The following is a 21,443-nucleotide window of genomic DNA, read 5'->3' as shown; positions in this document are numbered from 1 at the left end:
AGGGAAAAAATAATTTACTGAAAAAAATGCTGATTAAGTTATGAATGGGTTTTAGAGCAGTTTAACTTGTGATTTCATGAACATAGTTAGAAAACGTCGAATATCATCCAGAAGATGCTCAGTGTGTCAAATAAACTACGCTTCCCATAATGCTTTGCAGGCGTCAGTCGTGGACACGAATCCCGCGCCTCTCTACGCGTCGATGACGTTTCAAGGACGTCTCCGTAGTAACCCTTGCCAATGCTGCTTACGAGATAACGGGGGAGTGGAAGGGAGCCGGGATTTTCGGTGTCGGTGAAGGGAATTTCGAGTCCATCATTGGATTGGAACGGACCGGACGGTGCGTTGCTGAGACGGGAAGGCCCAGTCGGAGCGCCGGGATTGTCAAACATGTGGAAAGTCAGGGAGCTCGTGGACAAGGCGTAAGTACCGCTAGCTTTCCGCCGCTCCCGGGAGGCCGCTGGCTCTACCTGTTTTGCCGAGAGTCGCGAGCTTCCCGGTGACGTCACGCCATGGACTCAGCTGATCCGCGCCTGTAATGGCCGCCTGTCCCGAGTACCAAGCGGGCTGTGGATGTTATATACGCCTGTATCTGCCCTATTTACGCCCACCTCCTCTACTCTGATCGCTCCCCATTTTATCCCACACACCTAAAACGACCCCCCTGCTTCTTCTTGCGCTTTGTACCTGGCACCGTTTCTCCGTGGTGTGTGTATTTCCTATCTGTTTTAAAAAAATGTATGCAACTGGACATCGGTGCTTTTGTAGCGTCATGTATTGCTCTGCATATAGTGCTTAAACATTTAGCTTGATATAACAAAAGATATTCAGAATAACCTAGCCTGCGAGACAGCAGTCTGTATAACACATCAGTGTTTTCATCTTTATATAAATATAAGCATTTTATGTATTGATTATAGCGTCACTCTATGACGTGAATGCAAAATACATTTAGGGCTATATAGGTGGCATGCCTGGTAAGCGCTATGGCTTGTGAGCAACGACGTGCTTTTAAATAAGTGACAATCGTTATGGAGACGCCGTTACACTTTATTGTTGCTTATATGGCGTTGCAATGGCGCCATCTCTTGTGATGGGAGATCCATTACCTGGATAAGACCTGCTCCGTCTTCCGCAAAAACAATGCATGCAAGTACGCAGAACACGTTATACCTGCTTTACCCTATTCGTATGAAACGGTTAGAACTGACATCGGTCAAAAACAGAACAGTGGAAATCAGCGCAAAAACGACCTTTAATTGCCGATGCATCACTTTAAGGGCATGTAAATTGATATGCCGGATTCTTAGTTTGTCCTGCAATTTCATACGTTTTTGGCTTATGATCAATAACATTTAATGAGTCCTTCCTCAAAAACTAACGTTTGATTCGGAAGGGTATAATCGCACCGTCAATAGTAATTCTCTTGATCTTCGTAAGTTATCTCTTCGAATAACCGAGGGAGGGTGGCAGCTGTCAGCAAGGAGAACACAGCTGTATGGCTAATGTTTAAAATCAGATTTTTTTTTTTTTTGCATGGGAACGCTGTAAAAAATAGTTCTTTTAAACTAAGTTATCTTTATGAAACTTATTAACCGCTGTATAAAACTATACCATAAATGTATGGCTGGCATTGTCTCCATTGCTGGATGTTAGGCCAAGAGCAAGGCCCTTGACACCCTGCACCCCCCCGATGGCCCCCCCCTCCCCCCCCCCCCGACCGAATGCCCCAGGGGTGTCAAATGAATACCCTGATCCTGCACTCGGACCCCAAGCTTCACTCTCACCTGTATGTATATGAGTATATGTGTGTGTCTCAAAGGAGAGGGAGACAGAATATGCAAAAATATCCCATTCTACCTGTACTCATACTTGTGCAAATAACGCATCATTTCATTTTCATTTCACATATTTCCTGTCAACATTCATTACATTTGACGTATTTCTTCCATATTTCCTGTCAACCTTCATTAGATTTTATGTATTTCTCCCGACTCCTTTGTACATTTTTACAGCATCCGAGCCATAGGTTCTTGACAGTTTACTGATAACAAATCCGCCGAAAGCTGCACGTCTGCATTAATCCCGACAGCAGTAACAAAGGTGGTCATGTGGCCAGGGCAGGGGGTTGGCGAATGTCAGTAATAGTTACAATCAGTGAACCTGTTCGCTTACTAGCCCTGACAGATGGGCAGTATGTAGTCTGTGCTGTGAAGTCACGATTTGGGCATGTAGTGGCTCGATAACAGGGGCTCTGACTGATTTGGGGGTTAGGGCATCCTAGGCCGTCCCGCGGTTTGTCCATTAGAATTTCCGCTTTCGTTCTTCCGCTTTTTAATTCTTACATTTACATTTACAGTATTTGGCAGACGCCCTTAGCCAGAGCGACTTACATAAGTACTTTGAGACTCTGCGATGAATTTCCGATGCTAGCTCAATAAGGGCCCAGGCTATGAATACCATCTGTCTGAAAACTCCGTTGAGAATCGGAGAATGTAAATCGGAGGTGCAGTCTCGGAGGAATTCGTGAACAGGCCTCGTCTCAATATCTCAATATATATGGCCGTTTGTACCTTTAAATCGATTGAGATCATCTCCACAGTGTTCTGTTGAAAACAAGTCATAGTGACGCCCCCCCCGGGCACAGCTGTTTTAGTACGGCCTTTATTCCACCTTACCTGGACAAGGTCTGTTTCCTTTACTTGCCACTTTTATTCTTTTCATCACGCGTCGGCCGTAGTGTTAATATGACGTGAAATAATGGGGTTAAATGAGCCTCTCTTTTTTTTTTTTTTTTTGGTCGTGAAAAGACAAACGAAAATCAGCAGCGAATGGGAGCAGATGCATTGTCTGCCGGTAATGTGAACCTTAACCTTCCGTTAAATAGGCTTTTTGATGGTGCCCGACCAGTCGTAACCACAGAGTCTAAAGTAACGCAACAGTCTGGCACTGGAGTTTTGCCTGATGCGGTTAAAGGTTTGCTTAGCTACCCGACTCTCATTTCTTGGTTTTTCGTTTGTTTGTTTGTTTGTTTTTTGTGTGACTGAAGGGTCAAAGGTTGAATATTCATCACTGGTGTAAATTGTGCCCGGGTGTCTTGTGATCAGGGTGTTTCTTTCGGACATAATTCGGCGTTGGCATCCCACCGAAACCTGTTCACGTCAGTCTGTTGGTACCAGAAAAGGAAACATGAATTCACTACTTCGTAGTACTTCTTTCATCCCCCAGCCCCTTCACCTCTCATAATGGCCTACAGGTCTTTGTGGGGACCATCTATTAATTTCTTTGGACATAATCGTAATCCCAGCAATGACGGCCTTAACCCCTACCCAACCATAACCATAAATAACCAAAGGAAATACAAAATTTTGGGCATTTTTAGTTTATTTGTTGATTGCTGCTGCAGATTTTTTTATGCGTTTCCCCTTTTTGGGTCCCCACTAGGTCAAAATCTCCTTGGTCCCCGCAATGTAATATGTTCCTGACAGACACGCGCACGCATGCTTCCCTTGCATGCATATGGGCTTGGTAACGTTGGATTCCGCTGGACAGTGGCCCCATTTGGGCTGAGCAGAAAGCTATCGGGGAGTGTAGAGAAAGGAAAAGCTCACTACCTTTATAACAGGTGTTCATCCCACTTCCTGCGTCCTTTCTCCATTTTGATGTCTTTGCCGGCCTGCTGAGCGCAGTATCACTGTGGTCCTGTTCCCATTCTACCCCGTCGATTAATGACACTGCAGGTCCACTGCCACTGCATTTGACCGTGGCCACTGGCAGCCCACAGCTGGCCTCTGATGGTCTTGAAGCTGCGTTCTGTGGACTGATGATAAATAAATCTTCATTGATTCCCACCCCCCAGCTGTAGGAACCACACGAATAAGGATACGTACTGATGTCAGGGAGGTGCTTCCTGTCGAATGACACATCTGCCGCAGACGCATGCCTGGGGAACGTTTGCCGTCGCAATCTGTCACCCGTCAGACATGGCAGGGACCCAGACAGACCGGTCAGTCTGTGTGCAGTCCATTCGTACATGTTGGACAGGCCTTTATAACTTTGCATTATGCTGTCATCACACTTGATATACAAGTGTCAGTATCCTGACTGTCATGTTCCTGGCGTTATGCTGTTAGTCTGGGTTTGTTAATCTAGCTCCATATAGATATGAGTGTCAGTATCCTGACTGTCATGTTCCTGGCGTTATGCTGTTAGTCTGGGTTTGTTAATCTAGCTCCATATAGATATGAGTGTCAGTATCCTGACTGTCATGTTCCTGCCGTTATGCTGTTAGTCTGGGTTTGTTAATCTAGCTCCATATAGATATGAGTGTCAGTATCCTGACTGTCATGTTCCTGCCGTTATGCTGTTAGTCTGGGTTTGTTAATCTAGCTCCATATAGATATGAGTGTCAGTATCCTGACTGTCATGTTCCTGCCTTTATGCTGTTAGTCTGGGTTTGTTAATCTAGCTCCATATAGATATGAGTGTCAGTATCCTGACTGTCATGTTCCTGCCGTTATGCTGTTAGTCTGGGTTTGTTAATCTAGCTCCATATAGATATGAGTGTCAGTATCCTCACTGTCATGTTCCTGCCTTTATGCTGTTAGTCTGGGATTCCCAGCACGCGTCTTTGTAACTGGCCTTGGACTGTGGCAGAGACATTCTCGCTCCAGCCCCTCAGGAGCTGCTGACTGCCATACCTCCCCTGAATCATTTCAATGACTCCACCCTGTTCCTTAATTACGTACTGGCAGGTAGAAGTGGAAAATTGGCCCAGGTTAGAATAGTGATACCTTATTAATCCCTTTGGGGAAATTCCCATTCGCCCCATCTTACTCTCCATGAAGCTTTGGGTGGTCAAAGCGAAGGGGCAGCCACCTTTTGGGGTCGAGAGCCTTGCTCATGGACCCAGGGACATGTGGCTGTTCTGCCGAGGTCAGGCTCCAACCAGGAACCTTCTGAGGACAGACACAGAGACTCAGCCCACTGAGCCCTACGCAGCCCCCCAGGTTTTTGTTAGATTGTTTGTTTTTCATTTTGATATCAAGTAAAGATATAAAAAATATATAGCCCTGCAATTATAACGCGAAGGTTGGTGGTTCAAATCCCAGGGACAACGCAGAAGTTGAAACCCTTTCCTCCTTTGTAAATCACTTTGGATGAAAGCGTCAGATGAATGAATAGATGCAGAGACACCAATGTTGAAAGTCGTTACCTTCATCCATGTTTGCGATGCATGTTAGAGTTCTCCCTGACCTGACGAATGGGACTGCGCTTTCATTCTCCTCAGAAGCTTTACTCTCATACTTGGTTTGCTGGGTTTTTTTGAAGGCTTCATTGAGAAAGGATGGAAAAAAAAGAGATGTACCAATCTGATATTCGGTTCGTTATCGGCGCCGATCCAGACCTATTTAACGGTTCGGGTATCAGGCATACATGACCGAGCCATGTCCGATATAATATGTTATATATATTTTTAGTAAATATTAAAGTAAAACAATCTTCTGTATCGGAATTTGGTTTGGTATTGGCAGCTGTGTATCAGAATCGGATCGGAACTGAAAAAATGTGAATCGGCCCATTCCTATTAAATGTGACGTTTATGGACAGATGAATTATGTGTTGAATCGGAAGTGCTTTGGGACTGTTCATACACTTTCTTCCTGCCGATGGGTTTACCTAGCAGTGCTTAACCTAATGCTGAACTGCGGCCATGAAACGCAATGTGTGTGCCGATGGATTTGGAGAGTGCGGAGAGAGAGAGAGGGGCGCAAAATCAAAATCGCAAAATGCTCACAGCTGCCATGGCTGCGGATTCCCGGGTGAACAGTTGGGGGAATATTTCACACCGGACCTCCGTGCCAACGCCTGGATCGAGTCCTGTGCAGCAAATGCTTCAGAGAAAATCCTGAATGCTGAATCACTGAATATGATGTTTAAATCATGACTAATTAAGTTATGTGGAAATGGCCGTTAATCGTGTTTAAAGTGTTGTTAAAAGTGCGTAAATAACACAGTTGATGGATCATGTACATTATAGTAAGTTAGTAGTTTGTTTATATAGAACCTTTCAAGAACGAATGTCACAAAGTGCTTCACAGGTAATAAAACATAGACTATGAAACATCGATAAAAGCCTTCCTATGCAGAAAAGTTTTTGTAAGCCGTTTAGGAGACTCCCACTGCTGGCTGAGCTCCACAGGCAGACTGTTCCAGTGCCAAAGCTTGGTCACCCCTGGTCTTTAACCTGGACCTGCGGATAACATGAAGGCCCTGGACAGAAGACCCGAGTGTCCTTTTGGCTGTATGGGGTCAAAAGGTCATGGATATACAGGCGATGCCCAAGTTACAAAGATACGCTCCCTCAGTCTGTCTTTAAATCGAAATTGTACGCAAGTCGGAAAAGATACATGTTTAATGGTTCTTATTTAGTGTCAGTAATTCATATATCTGGCTTAGTATATATTTGACCTTTTTATGCACTTAAACACTTCCAAATACACTAAAACATCTTAAAAATAATACAGTAAATAATAATATAGTAATAATAAAATTAACGGCATATGATACTGTACTGTACCTCAAGCCGATGCACGATGTTTTCATGAGCGTCACAAAGTAGTGCGTGCATTCGTTATTACGAACCATTGTATTTAACCCGAATATTTAATATGATGGGTTTTATGGAAGTCCCTTCGTAAGTACGAATTTGTCCGTAAGTCAGACTTTCTTTACCCGGGGACAGCCTGTAAGTTGGTAGGAGCCTTGTAAGCATCTTAAAATCTAAACAATATTTTACTGGGAACCAGTGTAGTGAAGCCAAAAAAGGAGAGATATGGTATGAGGTCCATGAGGTATGAGCAGTGGCAGCACCTTCTGGAACATGTGTCAGAATCCTCCAGCGGTGTTAGCTGACTACGCCTTAGAGTAGAAGCATGTTGCTGAAGGTGCGTACTGATCCGCAACGTGTCCTGAGAACTTCCATCGGGCTGCAGGATCTTGTAGAGGCCGCGAGGGGGCTGGCCGTGACCCCACGGGGTTCCAGGTCGGTCTTGTTATTCAGGTCGCCAGATATTCTGTGAGTCCTGGCAACCCGCAGCTGACAGGTAATAAAAGGAACCCGAGTTTGATTACACGTCTGGGCTGAAGTCACCGGCCTCCCGGAGCAGAAGGAGAGCTGCGAACGCCCCCAGGGGCTCGTCCTTGTGGGGGTGTGGCCCGTGTTGATGTGCGTATCAGACAGCAGATTCATCCCTCGCGTTTTCCTCTTTCCCGTTCTGTATTCTACCCTCCTGGGGGATTCACTGATGTGTACATTCTGTATGCATGTTGATCGTCTGATGCTCTTTTTGTCATTTTTGTCTGGCTGTGTCACTAGGTACCGGCAGATAAACGCATTGACTGGAGGACAGTGTACAAATTGCCCCAAAATAAAAGGCTTCAAGGTCAACTTATCATTTCTCTGTCCAGGAATGACACATTTGAATGTCGTTTTTCTGCAAAAAATGAATGATATTTCTTTCTTTTATGCCAACCTATGCCATATTAATTTCATTAAAAAACTGCACTGAAATGATTTTTTTTCACCTAAAATATTGGACAGACTCACCCTCATTTTTCTTATAGAAGCCTACAAAATACTAGGTACCAAATGAGGTTTTTTCAGGAGATTCATAGAGAAATCCTACAATCACCAGCTGAATCCTGCCCTTGCGAATGAGTGAGACACAACAGCCACTATCTGAAAAACTGTTAAACCGTTAAAGATAATGACTTTTTTGGTATCAAAATACAACATTTTAGTTTATTAAATCTCACCTGAGCCAATTTTCACTTTGTACCTGCCAGTACTTAGTAGTTTTCATGGTTATTATTAAAAACCTGGAACATGGAAGAATGTGCGCGTTTGGAGAAGACAATCGGAGGCCGGGCAGTGAAGGAGGATCTCAGTGTGTTGGGCGGGGGCTCTCTGCTTGAGGTGTGAGGCCCATCGATTGTCCCATTTCTACTTCCTGCAGCTGAAAGAGGAACCATTATGGCCCTTTGTGTGTGTGTGTGTGTGTGTGTGTGTGAGAGAGAGAGAGGGAGAGCATGTAGGTCACCTGAAAGCTTTTTTTTTTGTTACTAGCAAATGTAAACAGTTTTTTTATGTATTTTTTTTTTCATTAACATAACACTGTTTCTCTTTGTCATTTTTAACTTATTTACAAATTTAACATATTTAGCACATGCTTTAATCCAAAGCGACATATTTCTTTTTAGAGAAAGCGGGATCCGCCAGACCCTGGAGCAAATGGGGGTTACAGCCCTCGGTCGAGCCCAGCAGTGAAAATCACACTGCTGACCACGGGATTTGAACTGGCGACCTTCCTGTCACAGACACAGCATCCTAACCCACGGAGGCGCACACTGTGATGCTTGTCTGTTTGACACGTGGGAGTTGGAGGGGGGGGATAGACCCCACCCCCACTGCACAAAGCCCTTCACATCAAGGATCCATTAGTTACCAGTCCAACAGCAAGGCCAGCCCAGTCAGCCATTATCAAAATTGATTTAGATTGTCTCAGCAGGGCGTGTTTAGAGCATGTCGGACGGCTCCCCCATTAAGCGCGGCACGCTCGTGACCTCGCCGCACGTGATCCGCGCCTGATTCCGCCGCCTTCCCATCTGCCGCTTCGTAGACCGTGACCGCTTGACCCCTTCCCTTCTTCCAAGACCGTTCCTGCAGTACCAGTTTAGTGGGGCGACCATCTGTGCTCTTTGGTTAACGGGACGGCTGCGTGCACCGACCCGCCCCCCGTCTCACGCACACTGGCAGCACGCAAACACTACCCCGCAGACAGGCAGCAGAGGGGCACCTCGTCTGGGAGGACCTCAGGGACTTGGCCCAGCATGTGGTCAGTGTTCTGTCCCTCTTTTATTGTCAGTGGACCCAACTCCATGCAGGCTGGGCCACCAGGATCCCTGGGAGGATGTTTGGGAGTTCAAGAAGCGCGTCTTAAAACATTGGCTCTCTATCTACAATAATCAAGAAGGAATTCTCTCATTGGCTGGCATTCGCTTAGAATTGAGGTTTGCTAAGCTTGTTATTGGACAGGACAGCCTCACCTTGCCCAATCAACATAGTTTTGGGCCTGGTTGAAGGTGTACCAGAGGGTAGTTATGGACAAACTGACGCTCCATGAGCCATTTATTGTATTTTTTGACTTCACTAGACGGTGCGCTCTGTTCAAAAAAGGGCATAAAACAATCCCCAAAGCAAGAGCACCATCTAGTGGGGTCAGAAAATACAGCAAATGGTTCATGAGGCGCCATCTGCCCAGAGGGTGTCAGACTGGTTAATCTGATGGTGAAAAGTTAATGTTCAGAGCTGGTTTAGTAAGCTGTAAACCAGTACTGTGGACGTTATTTTACCGTGGAGTGCAGAAGGACTGTCAGACGTGTTGATGTGTTCCCTCTGAGGTGGAGTAGACTCTGTTTATGTGTTTCAGTGTGGTAAGAATAAAATGCAAAGACAGGGTTTTCTTCCCTGTTTGCAAATATACAGTGATATACAACCCCTCAGTATAAATGTCTTTATTTCGAACAAAAATCTCCAAACAAATTTTGCCTGAATTTCGCTTGCATTGGTCAAATAAAACATCCATGACATAAAACTGTTTCATTCCACTATGTCCAGCAGCAGACATTATTTCTGTTTCTAACAGTGCTGCCAAAACACAAGGTGAATATTTTGAACAAAATCTAAACTTAAAACCTGTTTGGCAAATTGCTCTAAAAACAGAAGCCTGGCAGCCCTTTAAAGTGTCCTTAATACCTCGAAAGATTCTCATTTTTAAGGTTTTAGCCGTAATAATAAATATTGCAAATTGTGATTTTTTTTTTTTTTTTTTTTTTTTTTTATCCTTTGAGCCTTCTGCCGATTATTTTATTTTTTTGAAAGCAAAATGAACAAAGCAGCAATGTTTCCTTGACTTTCCCCTCCATCAGCGTCCACAATGGACACCACTCGCTGAATGGTTTGGTTTTAGCCGTGAATTCTGGGATTCTGTGTAACATCACACTCAGAGGTACGGTGGTCGACCGGCCAGGGTCCGGAATCGGCCAGTTCTGACCGGTCCAGTGACCAGCCGATAAGTCTCATGTATTTCCGATACCGAACCGGTGCGTTTTTTTTACGCATGCGCCACACGTCATACGCACAGCGGGACGGGCACGGCAATGGCCCACAGCAACGTGCGCGCTTGTCGTTGGAATGGAACTTCGTCACTGTGAGAGAAGACGACAACAAAACTTGCTATTGCCTAAGTAAACGGTGGGGGAACCACAAACGAAAACGTGGTGAGACACTGGAAGTAAACTTTAAACTGAGTATCAAACATATACTAGATAATCTTGAAAAGCAATAATCATTAAAATTGCATAACTGGCTAAGCTTTTTTTTCCTGTGACAGAGTAAAATGTTTTAGTGAGACTTTGACTCCCTGTGCTTTAATGAAACCAAATTTCAATGAAAAAGGCCGATTTTGATCTAGCTCACTAGCGATGTAAGAATTGTATGTGCATAACGCTCAGTGATGGTATTAATTATATTACTCTGCACCAGTTATTATTTGGAAAAGTATAGTACTAAATTTTTAATGGAGCCTGTGGACTTTCTTATGAAAATGAAAGTATATCAGCATAAATAGTATTGTCTCATCCTATACCTTATTTGAAATTTTACCAATATATGGTTAAAAGTTGATGTACCACCCAGCCCTAATGTTTATGATCCATTTAGTTCCACAGAACCACTTCTCTAGTTGGTGGGTGTGTCTCAGCAGGTTAGGATGGAGTACCCATGAGCAGAAGCTCAGGGGTTCGCATCCCAGAATGATGTCACCTTTGGGCCCTTGAGCAAGACCCTTTCCCTCATTTGCTCCCATGTCTTTTATTGGATAAGCAAACGCTGAAGAAATATTATGTTGTTTAACCGGCAGCGTGAGCCCGACCGCTCAGGCGATGCACGGTCGCTCACTAGCCGCCGTACGATCCTTGACGGAGTACAGGTTTGGGAAAAGTCCCTGCCGCCGTTCCTGACCAGAGGCAGCGCTACAGCATCTCCAGGATCTGAGATCGCCCGGGTGTCCCGCTTTGCGATCTGCTGTTGCTCTTAATGGCCAAACCTAGAATTATTTGCCCCCTCCCCCAGCGTCTCGGTTGTAGGTCCAACACTAATTTAAGCCTGATTTGAAACCTGCCGCATTCCGGCTGCCGGGAACTGCGGATTCCGTCCCCCGGCGCTCCAGCACCCCCCAACCCCCCTCCCGTGACACAGATTCCGTTTCTCCCGCACCGTCCGCTGCTGATCCTGTCCAGCCGCCTCCGCTGAGCGTATCAGGACCCGTCTCTCTAACCCGCTCCGATTGTGGCAGCGCTTACAGCTGCACAGGAAATGAGACCGAGAGTCTCTGCTTGAAATTCTGTTTCTGTTCGTCTGGTGTTTTCCGAGAAACCGTAGTTCGTCGGTGTGCAGGCGGCCTGCTGCGCGCCCTCTCAGTCCCGCTGCCTGCTACGGTGTCCGCTCTGTACCACCGGCTCTCGGTCGATAATGGCCTCTTTAAAGATATCGCTCCTGCTGATGAAACAAGACGTTTCATTGCAAAACAACCCGGGCTATGAGAGGGGCCAGAGTCATGTGCTTTCTGCCTAAACCCATTGTAAGAGCTCCACCCGGTGGAGATGTTGAGTACCCCCAGTACGATTAAACTGTTTTTATTAAGGAAACATTATAAAGGGAAGATGGTGTGATTAATGTGTGAGATTTCAAGCCAATTAAGTGTAACTGTCGGCAGCAGTTTAGTGGATCGTTGTTAGGGGTATGTGTAAGCTCGTTAACACTGTTATATTTCAAGATGCTTTTTCTGCTTAAGGAATCCCGTGATCATTAATAAATGAGATTTAATTTCCCTTTGTTTGATTTTGAAGCAGGCTGCAGTTATATAAATGAGTGTTTTTCATATCTGTCTAAATATCCTCCAGCGATCTAGCAGTTAATTTTTGTCTTCTGTAGAGGACGTTATTTTGCACATACCTCTCGTACTATGTGTGCCGCTCTGTTAGTGTCCTGTTGTTCCTTACCGAAGACAGTTGGGGTTTAAACCCCAACATCACATGACACATGAGTGGGGCTTGCTTTTTATCATCCCAGCACTTAATCTAAATTAATTTCTTTTCCCTGGATCTCAGGAGTTTATTGTTGTAACAGCTACAGACACGTTATATATAACGCCCTCCCTAACATCACTGTCCTAAAGGATTCAGATGCTGTGTCTGTTATCGGAAGGTCACCAGTTCGAATCCCAGAGTTGGGAGAGTGACATGCCTTTGAGTATAACCCTTAACCCCCAGTGGCTCCCGGTACATTCTCTCTCAGAACTGCGTCAGAACTGTATGTCACTTTGTAAAAAAAAACCATCTGCCAAATAAATGCAATAAAAAAAATTCTTTTTTAGTGGTGATAACAATGATGTTTCTTTGTTCTTACTCTGAAGATAAGCTGGTTAATTAGTGCTGGGGCTGGTGCGGTTCCTTGCGCAGATGTCGTCTTAGCTATCCAGGTGGATCTGCTTGATACCCTGGATGTGTTTCTGATACCCTGGGTGTGTTTCTGATACCCTGGGTGTGTTCCTGATACCCTGGGTGTGTTCCTGATACCCTGGGTGTGTTTCCGTGCCTCGGGACGCTTCACGCGTTTGTTCTTCTCATCTGTCTCCTCTTTTCTCCGACTCGCAGCACGAATGTGGTGATGAACTATTCAGAGATTGAGTCCAAAGTTCGGGAAGCCACCAACGATGACCCCTGGGGGCCCTCGGGGCAGCTCATGGGGGAGATTGCCAAGTGAGTCTTCGGTGGGGGAGCTACTGGGGGGCTTTCTAGGATTTTTGTAAGGTTGGGGGGTGGCGGTAAAAGAGGGGTCCTAATTCATACAGAATAGAGAAGAGCCAACCTTATCATTACCCAGTTATATGTTTTAGATCGGTGAGTGACAGGGGAGGGATACTTCAGGGGCCAATCAGCTTTCAAATGGGTCCAATGGCCCCGCCCCTGTATACACCCCTAATTTTGGCCTTCAGTTCTAGCAAAGTGTGTAATATTGGCTCATTTGACCCAATGAGTGTAACTGGAGATATCATTCCTGCTGTGTGAATGCCAGGAATTTCATCATTTTATGTATTTTTACCAGTGTAAAGATTTACATAGAATGTTCTCCCATGGTGGTGTTTAAAAATTACTTTTACTGTGCAGTGATTTAAAAAAAAAAAAAAAAATTTGCCTGTCTTGCTCAGGTCCACCTTCATGTATGAGCAGTTCCCCGAGCTGATGAACATGCTGTGGACCCGAATGCTGAAGGACAACAAGAAGAACTGGAGGAGAGTGTACAAGGTGGGTCTCTCGGCTCTCCGGCTACCATGGCCTCCTCCGTCTTGCCTCTCATGGAACTCGAGCTGACCTCGTTGGTGGGAGACAGAAGGCTCGGTCAGCGAGCCGTGACGGATCGTGCCCCATCTCTACGACACCCTAAGCCGCGTTTCTGAGTACATTTTTGCATAGAAAGTCTGGCCGTTTCAAACAGCCTCCATCATCATTTCTCAGGCCTTATTGTTGCTGGCATACCTCATCAGAAATGGGTCCGAGCGCGTAGTCACCAGTTCCAGGGAGCACATCTACGACTTGCGTTCCTTGGAGAACTATCACTTCATTGGTGAGTGCTGGGAGGTGGGGGGGGGGGGGGGGGAAGGTTGGCAGGGGCCGGCAGAATCAGGGGCTACAGCACTCATTACGCCTCTGCTCGCCCTCTCCCAGACGAGAACGGCAAAGACCAAGGCATCAACGTACGGCAGAAGGTGAAGGAGATGATAGAATTTGTGCAGGACGATGACCGGCTTCGGGAAGAGAGGAAGAAGGCAAAGAAGAATAAGGATAAATACATCGGGGTCTCCTCAGACAGCATGGGGGGCTTCCGATCCAGTAAGCTCCGCTTCATGCTCTACCTCCTGCTGCTCCTCCTCACTCATCTCTAACTTCCTTTAGCATCAAAAGCTCACTGTGACTCAGCTACCTTCAGTTTGCGTTGTACTTTTACCTCTCTGTTCTGAAACTTCTTAGCATCTTTTCCTGAAGGTACGTGTCTTTCAAACTAGATGTGTCCCTAACATGAGAGTTGGCTGGTTCACTGGGACGTCTCTCCCCAGTTCAGCACTACCTGGGCCATTCTCTTCCCTATTAAATCTGACTTCTTAGAAAAGAAGAGAAAGTTTTGAACTTTGGTTTGCGGTAGATTCTCTTGCCGTAATTCCGTCAGTCCGCCACAGAGGATCCAAAACGATGGCTTTCACGCAGGGGTTGCAGCAGTTGCCTTGTAAGCGTGTCTCTAAGACTGATGAGGTCTGTCACCTCCAGCCGGGGACAGGTACGACTCGGAGCCCAGGGGGAAGTGGGAGGAGGAGTGGGATAAAAGCAAGGGCGCGTTCCCCTTCAGCGAGAAGCTGGGCGAGATCGGCGACAAGATCGGCAACACCATCGACGACACCATCAGCAAGTTCCGCAAAAAGGAGAGGGACGAGTCACCTGACCAGTGCAGGTGGGATGGGGGGGGGGGGCTGTCGACTGCCTGTATTTTCAACTCGCATCCTGGTTTATGGTGCTAAAGCCACCTTAAGGATTTGTTGATTCCTCTAGGCTAATGTTTTTCAACCTGGTCCCCGGGGGCCCACATGCAGTCCACATTTTTGCTCCTTCCTTGATTCCAGCTAATCAAGAATACCAAACAGCTGGTACAGGTGTGCTGAGAGCTGGGAGGGAGCGAAAATGTCCCCGAGGACTGGGTCGAGAAACACTGCTATAGGCCTTAAGGATCTGTTGATACCTGTGGGATCGCAGCTGTGTGCATTCATATGAAGTTGCTTGCGTAGTACTCGCATAGTACATCTGGTACAGTGAAGCAGCTTCTTTATGGATGGAATCTTTGTAGATTAGTGTTTCCTAATCCGGCCCTTGGGAATCCACACACAGTCCATGTTTTTGCTCCCTTCCAGCTCCTGGTAGAGACCTGGCTGGGAGCAAAAAATGTGGACTGTCTGGCAGAGAGCTCAGAGGGAGTAAAAACATGGAGCAACTATGCGTCCCCAAGGACTGGACTGGGAAACACTGACTTAGATGTTATCAGTCCCATAAGAACCAAACCGTTTCAGTTTCTCCAGTGCTTCTATAATTCTGCGGTTTGGCCTTCAGCGATGAGGAGGACCAGGTGTCCCGGAACGGACAACTTGGGAAGTCAGATTTCCGGGACGAGGAGGAAACCACGACGCCCAAGAACGTCGTCAGCACGCAGCCCGCTGAGTCCTCTGCAGCACGCAGGCGGGGTGGAGGCCTGTCCAAGACGGTGGACCTGGGGGCTGCCGCCCACTACACAGGCGACATGAGTAGCCCTGACAGGAGCTCACAGGTCACCCAGGTACATCACTGCCATCAGGCTGTGCTGGGGTTGCTGGCTTTAACTTTCACTTTCATTTTGTATCAACAAAAACCTGAACATTTGTGACCTTCTAGGTTTGTGGCAATAGATCACTATTAGAAATGCATCCTCGATCATAGTAATGCTGAATAGGGTTTTTTATGAATGGCAGTCATATGCCGTATAAACAACAGTATGGATTGGATGAGTAGCACGTCAATTACCAAAGGCAGCCAGTCACAAACGTCACTGCAATACCCGGTTCAATTAACAGAACACCTCTTTGCGACCAGTGCAATGCCACACCCTGAATAGGCATGTTCAGCTTAATTTCGTCATGTATGTGCCAGGAGAATAGGACAGGAATTAAAAAGTCAGATGTCTTTTTGATGTCAGATATACTCTATTTGAAGGTCATACTGCCATCTTGTGTCGGGCAGAAGTACTGACATTTTCATTTTATTTAGTCGGGATGTTTTTATTAGCTAAGCAGGATGACAAACTGTTCCTAGAGGATGTGTTTCGGCATCTTTTTGCTTTCTCGACTGCAGGGCACAGGGCCTGGGGGCAACCAGTCAACCAGCAGCGGCCTCGCTGACCTACTGATAGTGGACTGTGGGTCAACTCAGACGGCACCAGCAAGTGAGAAATGACCAATGACATTGGGGGAGAGGGGCGGCTGGGCGGGGATGCCAAGAGTGAGAAATGGGTGGAGCGAATGGGAGAGAGCCATGGCGGTCACATGATCCTGATAGGGGTAGTGCCCTCCCCCTTTCCTATAGTACATATTTTTAATAGTGTTTCTAAAGTACAGCTTCCGGTTCATCGTGGATTTTGGGAGTGGGGCAGAAAAACGAGCCAATGTACTATTTATATATTGACTTGTGTAATAGCACCAGTTTTCACAGAGTATAGTAAGTTTCGGTTTAGTAAGTAGCTGCTGCTGTGATTTGACGTACGGCAGGGGTGGGGAACCTGATCCACGGAGAGCCGGTGCGGGTTTTTGGGACGACCTCCCCATCAGCCAATAATAAAATAGTGGTTCTCAACTGAAATCCTGGAGACCCACTGTTATTGGCTGATTGAGAGGTCGTATCAAATACCCGCACCGACACTCCATGGATCAGATTCACCACCCCTGACGTATGCAGATTAAGGTTTAATGTGGCATTACAATGTTCTTCTTTCTTTCAAGATTCCTTTTTCTTTTGGTGTTGAATCAGTAACTAGCCAAGTAAATGTTGGTTTGAGAAGTTAACTAGGAAAAGACATGATCCAGACCCTCTTCAGAATGCACACCATAGCACCTGTCCAATCTGAGTGGATTGGCCTTATATACTTCAATAGGAAGCACAAAAACTTCTACCTCTATTGTAAATAAATGCACCTTGAGTCTGTGTGCAGTATCATTCAGGAGGCTGGGCGTGTTCCCCCAGCCTCCTGTGACACTAACCTAGAACCTCTGTACATGTCACTGACCTATTCCCCCGACCCTCTAGGTGGCAGCGCAGACTTGATTGGGGGCTTTGCTGACTTCTCCAGCCCGGCGGCCTCTGCCAGTTTCGCCTCAGGAAGTGGTAAGTACTTCGCTACCTGTTCTGGGGTACAGTTAGCAGATTCCTAGCGCGGAAGTAGCATAAAGCAAACTCACTGGCCAGCCCTGACATATTAATGGATATGAGAAAGAGGATGGAAATGAGACCCATTTATTGGTATTTAAGGCAAGGTTAAATGAAGTGGTCGACCTTGTGCTTGGCCTTGAACCTGACACTGAGCCTGTGCATGTGTCTGTCCATCTGAAAGCGTGTGCGGGGCGCCTGCTCAAACTAACTAAGATACTGAAGAGCGAGGAGAGCGATCCAGATGGACATTCTGCCTGCTGAGGATAACAAGGGTCGACAGGTCTCACATCCCCTTAGGCAGGATGCCCCTCCGTCTGTCTCGAGCCACAAGCGAGAGCTCGGCGCTGACAGCAGCGTGCTGAGTGTGCCCCTCGACTCACCTGGATCTCTCAAACCACGTGGTTTCAGGGAGGGCCTTGTATCGAGTCACGGAATTCTCCTGCCGATTCGCAGCGTCCGAAACGTAGGCTCCCCGTCAGTAGGGATGTAGGATTGAAACGCCGTGCGTGTTCTGTGGATCTGGCGCCGGCTTGTGTCCCACCTCCACAAGGTCACCGATCTCTCCCAGTGACTATTTACTGGTATTTCCACCTTGGCATAATGGCTGGAGCTATGCCAGTAATGGAACTGGCCAGAGAATATGGGAAATACCCAAAGCTGAAATGGGGATTCCTTTAAAAACAGGAACGCTCCCTCATCACTGTATCAGGAAAACAATATAACTGCAAATTGAGCCATATTTCGCATGGTGTCTTCCCACAGTAAACTTAAAAATAAAAAGCAGTGCTGTGTTTTCTTTACCTCTCTCTAATATGATAATATGAAAGAATTTCTATATAGGTAGCTGTAACAGGTAGCTGTAAGTTGCTGCCACTCTCTATCAATTGACTGCTCTGTTGTGTTGTAGGCACCAGTGGAAATGGCGAATTTGGGGACTGGAGTGCCTTCCCCAGCACCCAGCCGGCTGCCACGTCCTCCCAGCCCCTCAACGGCCTGGGGGCGGACCTGTTCGCCAGCTCACCAGCAGCTCCTGCCCCTGCGCCCCCCACCCAGGCGCCCTCAGCCGACCTCTTCGACCTGATGGGTCCGTCCCAGGCGGCTCTCAGCTCGTCCCAGAGCATGGTCTTTGGCATGGGCAGCACCGTGGGGCTCCCGATGTCCAGATCACAGGTATGGTCTTCGCGCTCAGCTGATGGGTTCACCTGATGTACATGGTTCACACTGAGGCGTTTGGGGTAGCGATGGGCAAATGAAGCTTCATGAACCATTTGCTGTATTTTTTGACCCCACTAGATGGCGCTCTCTAGAGGGCGCTCCTGCTTTCGGCTGACTCTGATCCTTCTCCTGCAGCCTTTGCAGAGTTTCGGAGGTAGCCTGCTCTCACAGCAGATGGGAGTTCAGAAACCCGGCTGTAAGGGCTCCTTCCCGGCCACGTGGTCGGATCCCAGCGTCAACATCAGCCTGGACTTCCTGTCCCAAAGCATGCAGCAGCCCAAGGGGTCCCAGCCCACCCTCAACACCATGATCCAGCACCAAGGTGAGGCCCACTGCTTCTGCCTGGTCTCTCCAGAGTTCCGTGTCCGGCATCCTTGCACTCCGTATTCCGTTGCTCCCAATAAATAGCTGCTCTATGAATTTTCCTACATGGAAGTTATTTGTTTCTGGTCAGTTTGCTCATACTGTTTGCTGTAATTCCTCTAATTAAAGTCCTTGCTTAAAAATCGCATGTACTATGGGATTTGCAAAGGATGTTGGGTGTGATTGAGTGCAGTGTTGCTAGGGGACTCGCCCTCTTACTTAAACAGTGCCCTCTGGTGTCGCCCAGGAATGCAACCCTCCGTGAGCAACATGGCCCAGACCTTTGCTGGAATGAACCTCAACATGCAGCCGGTGGCGGCTGGCCTCAGAGGTCCCGTGAACCCCATGCTGGTGGGTGGAGGTGGCGGTGTACCCCTGGGGATGGCGACGGGCACCGTGGGGATGGCTCCCATGGGGATGATGCCCATGGGAGGAATTATGGGTATGAACATGAATATGAACATGAATATGGGCCTGCCAGGTACGCTGGTCTCCGGCGTGCCCGTCATGGGCATGGGGCAGGGCCCCGCCCCCGCCATGGTGCACCCCAGACAAGACGCCTTTGCTGATTTTGGTAGCTTTGGTAAATGAGGGCACGTGGAGGTTTGATGCAACAAAAAAAAACTGAACATTTTTCGACCGAAGACCCGAGGAAGAACAGGAGCTGCACACTAAGACTACTTGAATGCTGGATGTTGTTACCATTTCGTGTGTGTGAGAATGGTTGGGGGTGGGGGGGGGGGTTGGTAGTAAACATGAAAAAACTGTCTGGAACACAATTTTAAACGAGAACGGTGTTTTTTTTTTTCCCTTTTCTTTTCTTCGTTTCTCAAGTATTGCCGGGGTTTTACGATGTGTCAAAACCGCTTGGATTGCAGTGGGGGAGAAGCGGTCGTTTGAGACGCATTTCCTCGTCTTTGTGGGGTTTTCTCATCATTGTTACTCTGCAAATTACCTCACTTTGTTGTGGTTCACAGCTTCAGTCGGAGCCGTCTTTGTCCGCTGTGAGAGAGAAGATATGGTGCAAAAAATGACTGAATTGACTAGTCTGAACTAGTATTTTATTATTATTATTATTATTATTCATGAATATATTCTTTTGGCAAGTTACCTTGCCATGTTCAATTAAAATGGTCTTTAAACTTTCACGAGCTATTCATATAAGAAAAATATGAATAAAATGTGTATGGTATAAAAAGCCTCTCTTGACCACAGAGTACCTGTGGCTTTTAAAAAAAAATATTACTTAAAAGACAAAATTTACATATTTGTCTCAAAATACACAGCATCTGTTATGGTTCCGTCCGGAGGGTGTGTGAGGGGGTGCCTGGTGATATATTGGATAGTATTTTACATTTTTAAAATGTAAAAAGTGTTTCTTTTGCTGCAGTGCATATACATTTTGTAGTTTTAATCTGGGAGCTGTAACCCTGGGACATGATTGCATTCTACCTGAATTCAGGGGCTCCCGGGATTTTACTGTGTGTCTGCGTGTGTGTTTGTGTGCGGTTTCCATGTTGTATACACTAAAAAAAAAAAAAAAGACATAATTTTTCTTTTTCATTACGCAGATGAATAGTAGCCTTTTATCACACCCTGAGACATCTCGCATTCGAAATGACCATATTTATCTCGCTATTGCTTTCTGAAGTTTAAACTAGGTCCACGTGGATGAATTTTATACCTAATCGTAGTCACAGACATGCTGGGATGGAACAGTTAATGTGGGCTGCGGGTTCATGCAGATGTAAAGTGGGAAGAGTGCCCTTTTGTTAAATAAAAAGCATATCTCTTTTTAACCTTAAGTCTGGTTTCATTGCATTCGGTGTTTTTTGTGTTTTTGCTGCCCACTTTATTAAAGCTGTAGATGATCTTAACATACTTCAGATGTTTAAATGCTGGAAATTTACTGTACGATGTGCATTTTGGTACTGGCAATAGTGTCACGATGATCTCGCGTTACAAGTACCCTTCGAAAACCGCTGTGAAAACATTTCAGGGCTAAACATTCTGCCTCACTTTGTTTGTGAGAGAGATGTCGGGATGCACGAAAGAAGCACGGTACCTGACCACTCGGACACACCGCTCCAGCGTCGCGGTGCACGAGGCTTGCCGTGTCACGTTCGCCGTACCCAGCATCCTTTGCTCCTCAGGCGCCGGTTTCAGCGGCGGATTCAAACCTTGGCAGCCTTAATGTAAACATGAGGCGCAATAAGAAGTTGATGTATCTTCATGACAAGTAGTGCGTTCGTCGCAGTTGGCGATTCTGTATTGCTCCTAGTGTGTGTGTGTTTGATGGACTGGCATGCCCCCCCCCCCCCCCCCCGACCCTGTACTGGATAAGAAGATGGAAGATAGATGGTCAAATAGCAGGTGACGTGGCCCTGAAGGGCTATAACTCTTTAATTAATACAAGAACTTATTTTTTGGGTCTGGTGGGTCAAAATACTATTTGGAGGCCCCTCTGACTTGTTTCGTTAGCCTACCTTCACATTTCATGCCCGTGATGGCAGGGATTGGACGAATTACTGATATCTCAGTAATCCTTCAAATGGCTTTGTTGCCCTCCTGTAAACAAGGACTAAACTGCAGTCCAATTAATCTCGATGTCCCAGATATTAGCCGGAATAGGGGAGCAGGCAGGCCGGGATCAGGCTGACATATTGCGGCATCTGCAAGTTGGCCATCGACTCGTCTGCCTGGGAGCCTTAGTCCATTAATAATGAAAGCGCTACAGTCCATCA

The 21,443-nt window shown here is 46.6% G+C and overlaps 1 protein-coding gene across 1 annotated transcript; it reads left to right on the top strand.

The window, feature by feature from the left end:
• Positions 1-205: 205 nt before the first annotated feature.
• LOC125720036 (clathrin interactor 1-like) lies at positions 206-20,498 on the top strand. The gene is made up of 12 exons (XM_048994980.1): positions 206-422; positions 12,778-12,882; positions 13,332-13,428; positions 13,639-13,747; positions 13,849-14,013; positions 14,446-14,626; positions 15,277-15,499; positions 16,051-16,141; positions 16,999-17,076; positions 18,029-18,291; positions 18,472-18,658; positions 18,947-20,498. The coding sequence occupies exons 1-12, from the start codon at positions 391-393 to the stop codon at positions 19,288-19,290; spliced, it is 1,875 nt and encodes a 624-aa protein (XP_048850937.1). The 5' UTR covers positions 206-390; the 3' UTR covers positions 19,291-20,498.
• The last annotated feature ends 945 nt before the right edge of the window (positions 20,499-21,443 follow it).

The sequence above is a fragment of the Brienomyrus brachyistius genome, chromosome 24 (assembly GCF_023856365.1).
Source record: "Brienomyrus brachyistius isolate T26 chromosome 24, BBRACH_0.4, whole genome shotgun sequence".
NCBI classification, from domain to species: domain Eukaryota; kingdom Metazoa; phylum Chordata; class Actinopteri; order Osteoglossiformes; family Mormyridae; genus Brienomyrus; species Brienomyrus brachyistius.
This window is presented reverse-complemented; position numbering and strand designations above follow the sequence as displayed.

What these genes read in the sequence shown, in the direction of transcription:
- LOC125720036 (XM_048994980.1), top strand. Translation starts at nt 391, where the DNA reads ATGTGGAAAGTCAGGGAGCTCGTGGACAAGGC. An exon ending in GAGTCACCTGACCAGTGCAG is followed by an intron (nt 14,627 to 15,276) that starts GTGGGATGGGGG and finishes TTTGGCCTTCAG; the next exon opens with CGATGAGGAGGACCAGGTGT. An exon ending in CACCATGATCCAGCACCAAG is followed by an intron (nt 18,659 to 18,946) that starts GTGAGGCCCACT and finishes GGTGTCGCCCAG; the next exon opens with GAATGCAACCCTCCGTGAGC.